General features: G+C 50.1%; 1 protein-coding gene across 1 annotated transcript in view; it reads right to left on the reverse strand.

The window, feature by feature from the left end:
* Positions 1 to 351: 351 nt before the first annotated feature.
* Positions 352 to 13235, reverse strand: part of LOC137346141 (early estrogen-induced gene 1 protein-like) — a 45622-nt gene continuing 32738 nt past the window's right edge. Inside the window, exons 4-11 of the mRNA XM_068009466.1 lie at positions 9109 to 9225; positions 7902 to 7948; positions 5943 to 6100; positions 4223 to 4333; positions 3302 to 3485; positions 2652 to 2773; positions 1817 to 1886; positions 352 to 569 (exon numbers count right to left, since the gene is read on the reverse strand). Of these exons, the coding sequence (XP_067865567.1) occupies positions 524 to 569; positions 1817 to 1886; positions 2652 to 2773; positions 3302 to 3485; positions 4223 to 4333; positions 5943 to 6100; positions 7902 to 7948; positions 9109 to 9225 (855 nt within the window). The 3' untranslated portion in view covers positions 352 to 523. The remainder of the gene's footprint in view (positions 570 to 1816; positions 1887 to 2651; positions 2774 to 3301; positions 3486 to 4222; positions 4334 to 5942; positions 6101 to 7901; positions 7949 to 9108; positions 9226 to 13235) is intronic.

Genomic DNA, 13235 nt, shown 5'->3' on the forward strand with positions numbered 1-13235 from the left:
CCCACCCACCCACTGCCAACCCACATACCATCTGCGCATGCATGCTTTCAAGCAGGAGTCACGGGAGGGACTGGGGTCAGGTGAGGTGGCGGTGGGTGGGTGGTGGGGGAGTGGGAGACCCCTCATTAATTTTTTCCTCCCTCTTTTCCCCCCCCCCCCCCCCACCGCCCCACTCCACACAACTGCATTAGATCACCCACCACGAGCAGCATTTATTCCCCTTTGAATTCGCCTGCAGCGGCACCTCTGCAGTCCTGAAAGGGTTAACGTGCCCTGCTCTCTGGAACAGATCATTTGTTAGTGTTCTGGATCTTCCCAACTGTTCTCTTTCCCCCACCCCCCACCCCCACCCCTTGCACCGAGTCACTCTTTTCCTCTTCATCCCACGGCGGTCGTCCTGAACTCCTCCCAGGCCGGTCGTCCATCCAATCACCATCCCCACCTTGCCCACCACACGCCGACTGACGCCTCTCACGGATCCCGGCGCCGAGGGCACAGCCCGATGCCAAAGTGACCCGTCGCCTCAGTGACTCCCGATCACCACCGGCATGTAGTCACTCACAGATCGCCTGCAAGGACAAAGCAAGAGCGATGATGAAATCAGCATCAGACACCCCATAAACAGCTGCATTTACATAGCGCCTTTCATCATAGTAAAACGCCTCAAGGCACAGCAGAGGAGCAATCATCAAACAAAATAATATTGGCACTGAGCCACTCGATGAGATATTAGGGACAAACAGGAGCAGGAATAGGCCATTCAGCCTTTCAAGCCTGCTTTACCATTTGAATGTGGCCTCAACTCCACTTTCCTGTCTGCTCCCCATAACCCTTCACTCCCTTGTCTATCAAGAATCTATCTCACTCCTTGTCTTTGTTTTATAAGAGAGACCTTTTATTTTTAAACTGTGCCCCCTAGTTCTAGTCTCCCCGCTCCCACAAGAGGAAACATCTTCCCGGTATCCATTCTATCAAGTTCCCTCCGGATCTTCTATGTTTCAATAAGATCACCTCTCATTCTTCTAACCTCCGAAAGGTATAGACCAAGTGACCAAAAGGTTTCATTGAAGAGGTAGGTTTTAAGGAGTGTCTGAAAAGAGGAGAGAGAGGTAGACAGGATTAGGGATGGAATTCCAAACTGCAGAGTCTAGGCAACTGAAGGCCAGGAGAGAACTGGAATCATCAAGTCTTAAGGGAGCCAAAGCATGGATGCGGGTTTCAGCAGCAGATGAGCTGAGGAGGGTAGAGATATTACGCACGTGGATATAGGCGGTCTTGGTGATGGAGCGGATATTGGGTCGGAAGCTCAACTCGGGGTCAAGCTGGGCAGGGAGGTTGCGAGCAGTCTGGTTCAGGCTCAGACAGTGGCCGGGGAGAGGAACGGAATCGGGAGCCAGGGGAACGGAGTTTTTGGCAGTGACCGAAGACAATGGCTTCGGTCTTCCCGGTATTTCATTGGACGAAATATCTGCTTATCCGGTACTGGATGACAATTTCTGGACAGTGGAGGGATTGAGAGAGGTGGTAGAGCTGGGTATTGTCAGAGTGCATGTGAAAACTGACGCAATGTTTTCACATGATGTGGTCAATGGAGGAAAAAAGAAGAGATAGAGAGAAGAGAGGGAGAACTGCAGATTTGGAGGAAGCAAGGTAACCTTCTGCCCGAAAACGACATCCCTATAGTCGATAACTCTGACCATTCTGTCTGTCCCAAGGTTATTTAGATAGGTTATTGTCTATTTATGCAGTCACTTGAGACCATGCATTGAAGCCCAGTGACTGGACACAACAGAAACCTCCTGATGGAATCTCCTACCTGTTACTGAGCTGAACACCTCCGACTAATGTCGATCCATCACGTCCCACAAACAGCTGTAATCCACTCTCTGCAACCAAACACAAAAACAGTCACGATTTATACTGACGCAGATTACACACTGCAGTCCCCATTTAATCCACTACCAGCAGAATAACCACACGAGTCCCCCAACATAGCTCCCTCCCCAAAACAACCCACTCCCCATCGTCACAGCCCCTCTCCCCAAAGCACCACAGCGGAACGAACCCACCCCCCCCCCCCCCCCCCACCGCTACAATAGGCAACACAAACATCTGCTGCCCTGTGACCCACCCTCCCCAGTGCAGTCCCCTGTGTAACCCACTTAATAGTCAGGGTGTCAGATTGGTAAACCTTGGGCAGTGGTGGTGGAGGATGGAGGGGAGGGGAGGGTGTTGGGGGCTGTGAATGTAATCAGGGGCACAATCCAGATGATGGTGCCAGAATTCCGGGCGGGCCCCTGTTCTGCCCAGACTCCTCCCCTTCAGTGTTTTTAACCCATTGCCCAGTTCAGTGGGGGGCAGACATTGCTCAGAAACCCCAGCCTGGCAGAGGTGGGGCCAACAGCTGCTTCCTGACAAGGAGGCTACATGTCCCATCTCACCAGACCTCCAGATAGTGAGGGAGGGGGTTCCGGGAATTCCAGACCTCCAGATAGTGAGGCGGGAGGGGTCTCTGGGAATTCCAGACCTCCACATAGTGAGGCGGGAGGGGTCTCTGGGAATTCCAGACCTCCAGCAAGTGAGACGGGGGCTCCGGGAATTACTGACCCTGGGACTATACACACAGCGCCTCGGCTGCAGGCCTCCCCTACCGTCAGAGTCTCTGCAGTCTGTGAAGTCCTGGGTCTGCACGATTCTCTCCACAATGTCATCCGCATTAACCCTGGTGTCATTGATCCACGATGGGTAACTCTCGGGCACCTGATGTTTCCGCCTGTAAGGTATAAGGATGGGCACGGGTCATGCAGAATTCGACAGATATTAAATTACAACAACTATCGGCTTAAGTTAGAATATGACAGAGCAGGTAAGGAACGGACGGCTCCATCTGGGTTTGGTCCAGTGGATAGCATGCTTGCCTCCAAGTCAGATGGTTGTGGGTTCGCAACCCAGCTCTGGAGACTTGAACACTTACTCCAGGCTGACAGTGCCCACTGCAGTACTGAGGGAGTGCTGCACTCTCCAAGGTGCTGATCTTTCAGATGAGACGTTAAACCAAGGCCTCGTCTGCTCTCTCGGGTCGGTGTAAAAGATTTCGGAGAACAGCAGTGCGATTCTCTCTGGGCCAAAACTTATCCCTCAACCAACATCACTAAAACAGATGACCTGGTCACCGTCGCCATTTTGTTTGTGGGATCTCTCCATGCACAAATTGGTTGTCGCGTTTCCTACATTACAACAGGTAATACCTTTCAAAAAGTACTTCATTGGCTGCACCCCCTCGGATTCCTTCCTTTCTTACCTCAAGGATCGATCGGAGGGTCTGAAGGGAAGAGGGGGCTTCTCAAATATCAGGTCCTTGGCTCCACCCTCAAAGTCTGCCGCGCTGCTGGGCCCCGAGGAGACGCCGCTGCTGCAGGAAGACAGTTTGCGCCTTCGGGTTGGCTCCGAGAGGCTGGCGGAGTGGGAATGCTCGGAGCTGTAACCTGGGGACAAGGGACAAGCAGGGAATTAATTGGAATTGCGTAAAATCACACAGAACTTCGCAGCAGAGGTTCGAGCCATTCAGCTCAACAGGGCTACGCCAGAGCCTCCTCCCACCTTAATTCACCTATCAACCCGACCTAATCCTTTCTCCCTCATGTGTTTATCCAGCTTCCTCTTAAATACTTTGACATTAGTCCCCTCAATCACTCCCTGCGGTAGTGAGTCCCACATTCTCACCACTCTCTGGGTAAAGACGTTTGTCCTGAATTCCCCATCGGATTTATTAGTGACTATGTTATATTTATGGCCCCTGGTTTGGACTTCTCTACAAGTTAGAACATCTCTCCTATATCTACCAACAACAACTTAGATTTATATAGCGCCTCTAACGTAATAAAACGTTTTAAGGTGCTTCACAGGAGCATTATGAGGCAAAATTAGACACCCAGCCACATAAGGCGATATTAGGACAGCTGCCCAAATGCTTGGTCAAAGAGGTAGGCGTTAAGTCTCGGCTTAAGGGGAGAAAGAGGGATAGAGAGGCGGAGAGATTTAGAGAGGGAATTCCAGAGCTTAAGGCCTAGGCAGGGCCTATCGAAGCCTTTCAGAACCTCAAAGGCCTCCGTCAGCTCACCCCCTCAGTCCTCTCCCAGCCCATTCACTCTTTCCTGATCGGTGTGCCCTCCGCTCGAAGTTCCGTTTAACCGACAGGCCAAGATTCCCGAGGTTCACCCACCGGAGACTTTGGAATGCTGGCTCCCGAAGCTGGAGGTGGAGGTGTGAGTCCGTCGCCCACAGCCCGTGTCCTCCGGAGTGCTGGCTGTGCTGTCTGAATCCTCGCAGATACCTGACAGATCAGAGGTAGGGAACAGCATGAAGAACAGGGAACAATACTTGGCTCGGTGAGTCTCGCTCTCACCTCCGAGGCAGAAGCTCTTCCTTTCCTGCCCAGTCCCCCATTTTCCGTCCCTTATTGGTCAAGAACTGACAGTCTCCCCAGTCTGGTGTATCTCAGCATTTTGCAACACCAGACTTAAATAAGCCAACACCACATGTTTAACCCATGGCTCAGTGAGTAGAACCCCACCCCCTCTGGGGGCAGATTGTTGTAGGTTCAGGTCCCACTCCAGAGACACAAACATAGAATCCAGACTGACCCTCCTGTGCAGGACTGGGGGAGTGCTGAACTGTCGGAGGTGCCGAATGGTGCTGAATGCGGAAAGGATGTTTACTCTTGTGGGAGAATCTACAACTAGGGGTCACTATTTAAAAATAAGGAAGTTGACAGACAGGATCGTCATACCATCAAGTTTCAAACCCACTGCCCCGCCCAGTCTCATAGGGGGAAAGGACAGAGTCCGACCCACTGCCCCGCCCAGTCTCAAAGGGGGAAAGGGCAGAGTCCGACCCACTGTCCCGCCCAGTCTCAGAGAGGGAAAGGACAGTGTCTGACCCACTGCCCCACCCAGTCCCAGAGGGGGAAAGGACAGTGTCTGACCCACTGCACCACCCAGTCCCAGAGAGGGAAAGGACAGTGTCTGACCCAATGCCCCACCCAGTCCCAGAGGGGGAAAGGACAGTGTCTGACCCACTGCCCTGCCCAGTCCCAGAGGGGGAAAGGACAGTGTCCGACCCATTGCCTCACCAAATCCCAGAGGGGGGAAACGACAGCGTCTGACCCTTTGCACCACCCAGTCCCAGAGGGGGAAAGGACAGTGTCTGGCCCACTGCCCCACCCAGTCCCAGAGGGGGAAAGTACAGTGTCTGACCCACTGCCCCACCCAGTCCCAGAGGGGGAAAAGGACAGTGTCTGACCCAGTGCACCACCCAGACCCAGAGGGGGAAAGGACAGTGTCTGACGCTTGTACCCTCCAGTCCCAGAGGAGGAAAGGACAGTGTCTGACCCTTTGCGCCACCCAGCCCCAGAGGGGGAAAGGACAGTGTCTGACCCACTGCCCCACCCAGTCCCAGAGGGGGAAAGGACAGTGTCTGACCCACTGCCTCACTCAGTCCCAGAGGGAGAAAAGACAGTGTCTGACCCATTGCCCCACCCAGTCCCAGAGGGGAGAAAGAACAGTGTCTGACCCACTGCCCCTCCTAGTCCCAGAGGGGGGAAAGGACAGTATCTGATCCACTGCCCCACCCAGTCCCAGAGGGGGGAAAGGACAGTGTCTGACCCACTGCCCCACCCAGTCCCAGAGGGGGAAAGGACAGTGTCTGACCCACTGCCTCACTCAGTCCCAGAGGGAGAAAAGACAGTGTCTGACCCATTGCCCCACCCAGTCCCAGAGGGGAGAAAGAACAGTGTCTGACCCACTGCCCCTCCTAGTCCCAGAGGGGGGAAAGGACAGTATCTGATCCACTGCCCCACCCAGTCCCAGAGGGGGGAAAGGACAGTGTCTGACCCACTGCACCACCCAGTCTCATATAATGCACCTGCTACTGGAATCTCTTACCTGGTCCCATGATCAGTGACCTACTCTTGCAGAGCCTCAGGGAGTTGGGTCTGCGAGGGGCTTGGGTTTCACTCTCCTTTCCAGCAGCTCCTTTGCATTCAGGCTCCAATAAGTCCTCACTCCCCATGATGGTGCTCAGCGTAGTGTTGGATGGCGGCCTGGAGGAGATAAGCAGGAAAGTAATCAGTAGCGTTGCCAATCTATCCTCAGTGTGAAAATAAGCTCCCGGCACTGAAAGGGTTAACCTTGCAAATACCTCGACAGCTTTTGCAATAAGCAACCAATCATGGTCTGCAATGCAATGCCCATGTTGTCTGTATGTGGCGCTGTTCTCCGCACTCTGTGATCCTGCTTTAACCAAAGCTATACCACCACCTGCTGCCCAAAGCAGTTGTGTTACAAGAGCAACAAAAGTTAAAGGAATCCCGTAGATTCAGAGATGCCTTTGGTTTTAACTGGCTTTGAAGTGCTAAGGTCATGCAAGGCGCTGGATAAATGCAAGTCTTTCTTTTCTCGTTGCTCTCACCCCACCCCACCCCAGGAGATGGCCTGTCTCAGCCTCCTGCCGCAATTAATCTCAACAGCTGCTGACCCTGACAGAGCACTGACGCACCCTACATTCACCTTTGGTCCAGCTGATCTCACACATGGCAAGAGATAGGACGCTGCAGTTACCTTAGGCTGGGACTGGAGACAAAAGCCAAGAGTACCTTGGTCAATAGTGCTATGCAGTGACAGAGAGTACGTGCGTGTCAAATGGCGGCGGAGGGCAGGATAAGCAGCGGCTGTGATGCCCTCCACAGTCAAATAGCCTGCTGGAATTCAATAGGATCACGCACATGGAATGATCGGCGGCCATGGCGCCAGAAGGTAGCTGGCATCTGTGGAACCACACTCCAGAAAGGAGTCGGTTCCCAAATGGTTAATATACTTGAGGGGTTTAAGATGATTTGATAGAATAGATAAAATTTGTTCGTGGGATGTGGGCGTCGCTGGCCAGGCCAGCATTTATTTCCCATCCCTAATTGCCCTTGAGAAGCTGGTGGTGAGCTGCCTTCTTGAACCGCTGCAGTCCATGTGGGGTAGGTATACCCACAGTGCTGTTAGGAAGGGAGTTCCAAGATTTTGACCCAGCGACAGTGAAGGAACGGCGATATAGTTCCAAGTCAGGATATGTGTGTGGCTTGGACGGGAACTTGCAGGTGGTGGTGTTCCCATGCATCGGCTGCCCTTGACCTTCTAGTTGGTAGAGGTTGCAGGTTTGGAAAGTGCTGTCTAAGGAGCCTTGGTGCATTGCTGCAGTGCATCTTGTGGATGGTACACACTGCTGCCACTGTGCGTCACTGGTGGAGGGAGTGAATGTTTGTCGATGGGGCAAACAAGCAGCTGCTTTGTCCTGGATGGGAGGAACAAGGAAGCATAACCTTAAAATTAGAGCTGGGCTACTCAGGAGTGAAGTCAGGAAGCACGTCTTCACACACAGGCCAACAGAAATCTGGAATTCTCTCCCTCAAAAAGCTGTTGAGGCTGCGGCTCAATAAAAAATGCCAAAGCCGAGACCGATAAGAATGGAGTTAGCATAGCAGAGGGCCGTTCACTTGGATTTGTGTGTGATTTTTTTTTTTTTACGGAAACTTTATTGCACAGAAGGAGGGCATTCGGCCCATCGTGTCTGCACTGGCTCTTTGAAAGAGCAGTTTACCTGGTGCCACTCCCCGACCTCTACCCGATCCTATGGATATGGGAACTGATGAGAGCATGGGCTACGAGAGCAGAAGGGGTGGCAAAGGGAGCTGGAGTCTGGGGCGAGAGTGGGGGGCAGGGAAGTGGGGAAGCAGGGCAGTCTTAGTGATGTTAAATTCACTTGTACAGACAGCACCCAACCTCCACTTGTTGGTGAAAAGTTCATAAAACATTGGCACAGAATTGAAGATAACATGGCCAGGGGCGAGTACTCACGTTTTAAAGCAAGGGTCCCCCAGCAACAGCTGCATACTGATGGAAACCTGGGATATACAGATCGGGACAGCATAGAGAGTGAACACAGAGTCCGAGAGAGAGACAGAGAGAGACAGAGAAAGTCAGGGAGATACCGAGAGAGTCAAAGAAAGGCAAAGAGACAGACAGACAGACCGAGACAGACCAACAGCGAGAGAGACACAGAGAGAGACACAGAGAGCGAGACAGAGAGCGAGACAGAGAGCGAGACAGAGAGCGAGACAGAGAGCGAGACAGAGAGCGAGACAGAGAGCGAGACAGAGAGCGAGACAGAGAGCGAGACAGAGAGCGAGACAGAGAGCGAGACAGAGAGCGAGACAGAGAGCGAGACAGAGAGCATCAGAGAAGGATAGGGAGAGAGAAAAAGTAAAAGGAGATAGAGGAAAAGAAAGAGAGCAAGAAAAGACAAAAGAGCAGCGATAGAAAGAGAGGGCGAAAGAAACAGGAAAAAGGAGTACGAGGTAAACAGATGCAGGCAGCAATAGAGCCAGAGAGAAAGAGGCACACAAAGACAAAGAGACAGAAGAGAGGAAAGAAGGAGAAAGAGAAGACAAAATCATTCATGGTTTGAACAAATTAAAGCAAGTTTATAGAAACTGCAGATTAAATATTTCTCAGCGAGTGGCTAGTCCACATCTCACCCACTATCTATCAAACTGCAGACCAGTGTGCAGGCACTAAACTGTAATTGGCATTCTCTGTTCGAAGGAGGTCAGTGTGGGGATCGACACCATCATGTACTGGCCCCAGGAGCATTACAACAAAATCAATCAATCAACGTGCTCCCACTCTGAATATCACTCAACGTTAAAGGAGTGTTTGATCGGACAGTGCAGAGGGAGCTTTACACTGTATCTAACCAGTGCTGTACCTGGGAGTGTTAGTTTCCAACAGTCACTGACTGAAATGGAAGGAGTCCCGTTCACAAGAACTAGGAACCTTTAACGGGTACAATAATTAAGCCAAGACTGAATGAAGAAAAAACAAGTTGAAGCAGGATAATCAGTGTGCTGTTCCTCTGTAATGGGAGCAGTGGACACTATTCACAAACCTGTAAGGATCTGTCCCCGTGCCCCTCGGAAATGGGGGTTCATTCCATCCCCCCCCCCCACCTCGGACCCGGTCTGTTTGACGTTCCCGAATGTTCTTGCCTTCACCCCCTGCTTACCTTCAGGATGGAGTTATCTTGCCGTGTGTTCTTGGTGTCATATCCCTCCAGGATGTAACAGCGAACAGTGGAACCAGCTCCAGCAAACTCTGCCAGGTTCAGGTCAACGAAACCCAGCTGATCGGAGAGGAAAGGAGGGAGAGATCGGTGTTAGATCTGAAGGAGGTGAGCACAGTGCCCCTGTGTGACAGAGATCCAGGCGACAGAAGGATATATCCCTGTCCCACCCCCACCAGCGACGGTGTACCTCACAGTCCCATCACATGTGGCTCAGTGGGAATACATGTCGGCTCTGAGTCAGAAGGTCATGGGTTCAAAGCCCTCTCCAGAGATTGACCACGTAATCTAGGCTCACTCCCAGTACAGTATTAAGGGAGTGCTGCACTGTAGGAGGGGCAGTACTGAGGGAACGCTGCACTGTTGGAGGGGCAGTGCTGAGGGAGTGCTGCACTGTCGGAGGGACAGTGCTGAGGGAGTGCTGCACTGTCGGAGGGACAGTGCTGAGGGAGTGCTGCACTGTCGGAGGGACAGTGCTGAGGGAGTGCTGCACTGTCGGAGGGACAGTGCTGAGGGAGTGCTGCACTGTCGGAGGGACAGTGCTGAGGGAGTGCTGCACTGTCGGAGGGACAGTGCTGAGGGAGTGCTGCACTGTCGGAGGGACAGTATTAAGGAGCCCTGCACTATCGGAGGTGCTATCTTTCAGATAAGAAGCTAAACCGAGGCCCCATCTGCCCTCTGAATTGGACGCAAGAGATCATACAGCCCTATTTTGGACAGAAACAAGGGATTTAATTCCTGGTGTCCTGGCCCATGTTTAGCCCTCAACCAATATCAGTGCAAAACACATTATCTGGTCATTCTCGCATTGCTGTCTGTGGGGATCTAGCTGTGTGCTGGTTGACTGCCGTGTTTCCTGCATTACAGGCTTCTCTACTATCTCTATTTCTGTCTGTCTCTCTCTGTCTTCCCGAGTTTTTCTCTGATTCCCACTGTCTCATTCACTCTCAGCCTTACCCTCTCTTTCTGTCTCTATCTCACTTACATGCAAACATATGAATTAGGAGCAGGAGTAGGCCACTCGGCCCTTCGAACCTGCTCCGCCATTCAATAAGTTCATGGCTGAACTGATCACTCCACATTCCCGCCTACACCCGATAACCCTTCACCCCCTTGCTTATCAAGAATCTATCTACCTCTGCCTTAAAAATATTCAAAGACTCTGCTTCCACCGCCTTTTGAGGAAGAGAATTCCAAAGGCTCTCAGCCCTCCAAGAGAAAAAATTCTCCTCATCTCTGTCTTAAATGGACGACCCCTTATTTTTAAACAGTGACCCCTAGTTCTAGATTCTCCCACAAGGGGAAACGTCCTTTCCACATCCACCCTGTCAAGACCCCTCAGAATCTCGTATGTTTCAATCAAGTCGCCTCTTACTCTTCTAAATTCCAGTGGATACAAGCCTAGCCTGTCCAATCTTTCCTCGTAAGACAACCCGCTCATTCCAGGTATCAGTCTAGTAAACCTTCTCTGTACTGACTCCAACGCATTTACATCCCTCCTTAAATAAGGAGGCCAGTACTGTACACAGTACTCCAGATGTGGTCTCACCAATGCCCTGTATAGCTGAAGCATAACCTCCCTACTTTTGTATTCAATTCCCCTCGTGATAAACGCTAACATTCTATTAGCTTTCCTAATTACTTGCTGTACCTGCATACTAATCTTTGCGATTCATGCACTAGGACACCCAGATCCCTCTGCATCTCAGAGCTCTGCAATCTCTCACTATTTAGATAATATGCTTCTTTTTTATTCTTCTTGCCAAAGTGGACAATATCACACGTTCCCACATTATACTCCATTTGCCAGGTCTTTGCCCATTCGCATTACCTATCTTTCTCCCTTTGTAGTCCCCTTATGTCCTCTTCACTAGTTACTTTCCTACCTATCTTTGTGTCATCAGCAAATTTAGCAACCATACCTTTGGTCCCTTCATTTAAGTCATTTATATAAATTGTAAAAAGTTGAGACCTCAGCACAGATCCCTGTGGCACACCGCTCGTTACATCTTGCCAACCAGAAAAAGACCCATTCGTGCCTACTCTCTGTTTCATGTTAGCTAGCCAATCTTCTATCCATTCCAATATGTTACCCCCTACACTGTGAATTTTTATATTCTGCAATAGCCTTTGATGTGGCGCCTTCTGGAAATCTAAGTACACTACATCCACTGGTTCCCCTTTATCCACAGTACATGTAACTCCCTCAAAGAACTCCAATAAATTGGTTAAACATGATTTCCCTTTCACAAAACCATGTTGACTCTGCCTGATTACCTTGAATTTTTCTAAATGCCCTACTATAACATCTTTAATAATAGCTTCTAACAATTTCCCCAAGACAGATGTTAAGCTAACTGGCCTGTAGTTTCCTGCTTTTTGTCTCCCTCCCTTTTTGAATAAAGGAGTTACATTGGCTATTTTCCAATCTAACGGAACCTTCCCCAAATCTAGGGAATTTTGGAAAATTGAAACTAACGCATCAACAATCTCACTAGCCACTTCTTTTAACACCCTAGGATGAAGTCCATTAGGACCCAGGAACTTGTCAGCCCGCAGCTCCAACAATTTGTTCAGTACCACTTCCCTGGTGATTGTCATTTTCTTGAGTTCCTCCCTCCCTTCCATTTCCTGACTTACAGCTATTTCTGAGATGTTACTTGTATCCTCAATAGTGAATACAAAAGAAATATATCTGTTCAGTTCATCTGCCATCTCCTTATTATCCTTTATTAATTCCCCAGACTCACTTTCTATAGGACCGACGCTCACTTTCTTTTATAAATATCTATAGAAACTCTTACTATCTGTCTTCATATTACTAGCTAGCTTTCTCTTGTATTCTAATTTACCTTCCTTATCAATCTTTTAGTCATTCTTTGCTGTTTTTTATATTCTGTCCAATCTTCCAACCTGCCTCCCATCTTTGCATAATTATAGATTTTTCTTTAGGTTTGATACTATGTTTAACTGTTTTAGTTAACCACGGATGGCAGGTCCCACCCTTGGAATTTTCTTTCTCGTTGAGTTGTATCTATTCTGTGTATTCTGAAATATCCCCTTAAATGTCTGCCACTGCATCTCTATTGACCTATCCTTTAACCAGATTTGCCAGTTCACTTTAGCTAGATCTGCTCTCATGCTCTCTTAATTGCCCTTATTTAAGTTTAAAATACTAATCTTGGACTCACTCTTCTCTCCCTCAAACTGAAATTTAAAATTCAAACATATTATGATCGCTGCTACCTAGGGGCGCCTTAACTAAGAAGTCATTAATTAATCCTATCTCATTGCACAATACAAGGTCTAGTATAGCCTGCCTTCTGGTTGGCTCCAGAATATATTGTTCCAAGAAATTATCCTGAAAATATTCTATGTACTCCTCATCTAGGCTACCTCTGCCCATCTGATTTTTCCAGTCTATATGCAAGTTAAAATCCCCCATAATTATCGCTGTACCTTTCTGACAAGCTGCCATTATTTCTTCCTTTATACCCCCGTCCTACAATGTGGTTAATGTTAGGTGGCCTGTACACCACTCCCACAAGTGACTTCTTGCCTTTCTGATTTCTCATCGCTACCCAAACTGCTTCTACATCCTGGTCTCCTGAACTTAGGTCATCCCGCTCTATTGCACTAATACCATTATTAGTTAACAGAGCTACCCCTCCACCTTTTCCGAGCTTCCTGTCCTTCCTAAATGCCTCTTCTTTCTCACTCTTATTCTCTCTCTCACTTTCTCTATCTCTTGCTCTCTCTCCCTCCATCTGTCCCTCTCCCTCCGTCTGTACGTCTGTCTCTAGCCCTCCGTCTGCCCCTCTCTCTCCCTCCGTCTGCCCGTCTGTCTCTCTCTCCCTCCGTCTGCCATTCTGTCTCTCTCTCCCTCCGTCTGCCCTTCTGTCTCTCTCTCTCCCTCCGTCAGTCCCTCTCCCTCCGTCTGTCGGTCTGTCTCTCTCTCTCCCTCCGTCTGCCCGTCTGTCTCTCTCTCCCTCTGTCTGTCTGTCCGTCTGTCTCTCTCTCCCTCCCTCCGCCAGTCCCTCTCCCTCCATCTGGCATGCCCCTCAAGCATG

This window comes from Heterodontus francisci, chromosome 29 (genome assembly GCF_036365525.1).
Source record: "Heterodontus francisci isolate sHetFra1 chromosome 29, sHetFra1.hap1, whole genome shotgun sequence".
NCBI classification, from domain to species: domain Eukaryota; kingdom Metazoa; phylum Chordata; class Chondrichthyes; order Heterodontiformes; family Heterodontidae; genus Heterodontus; species Heterodontus francisci.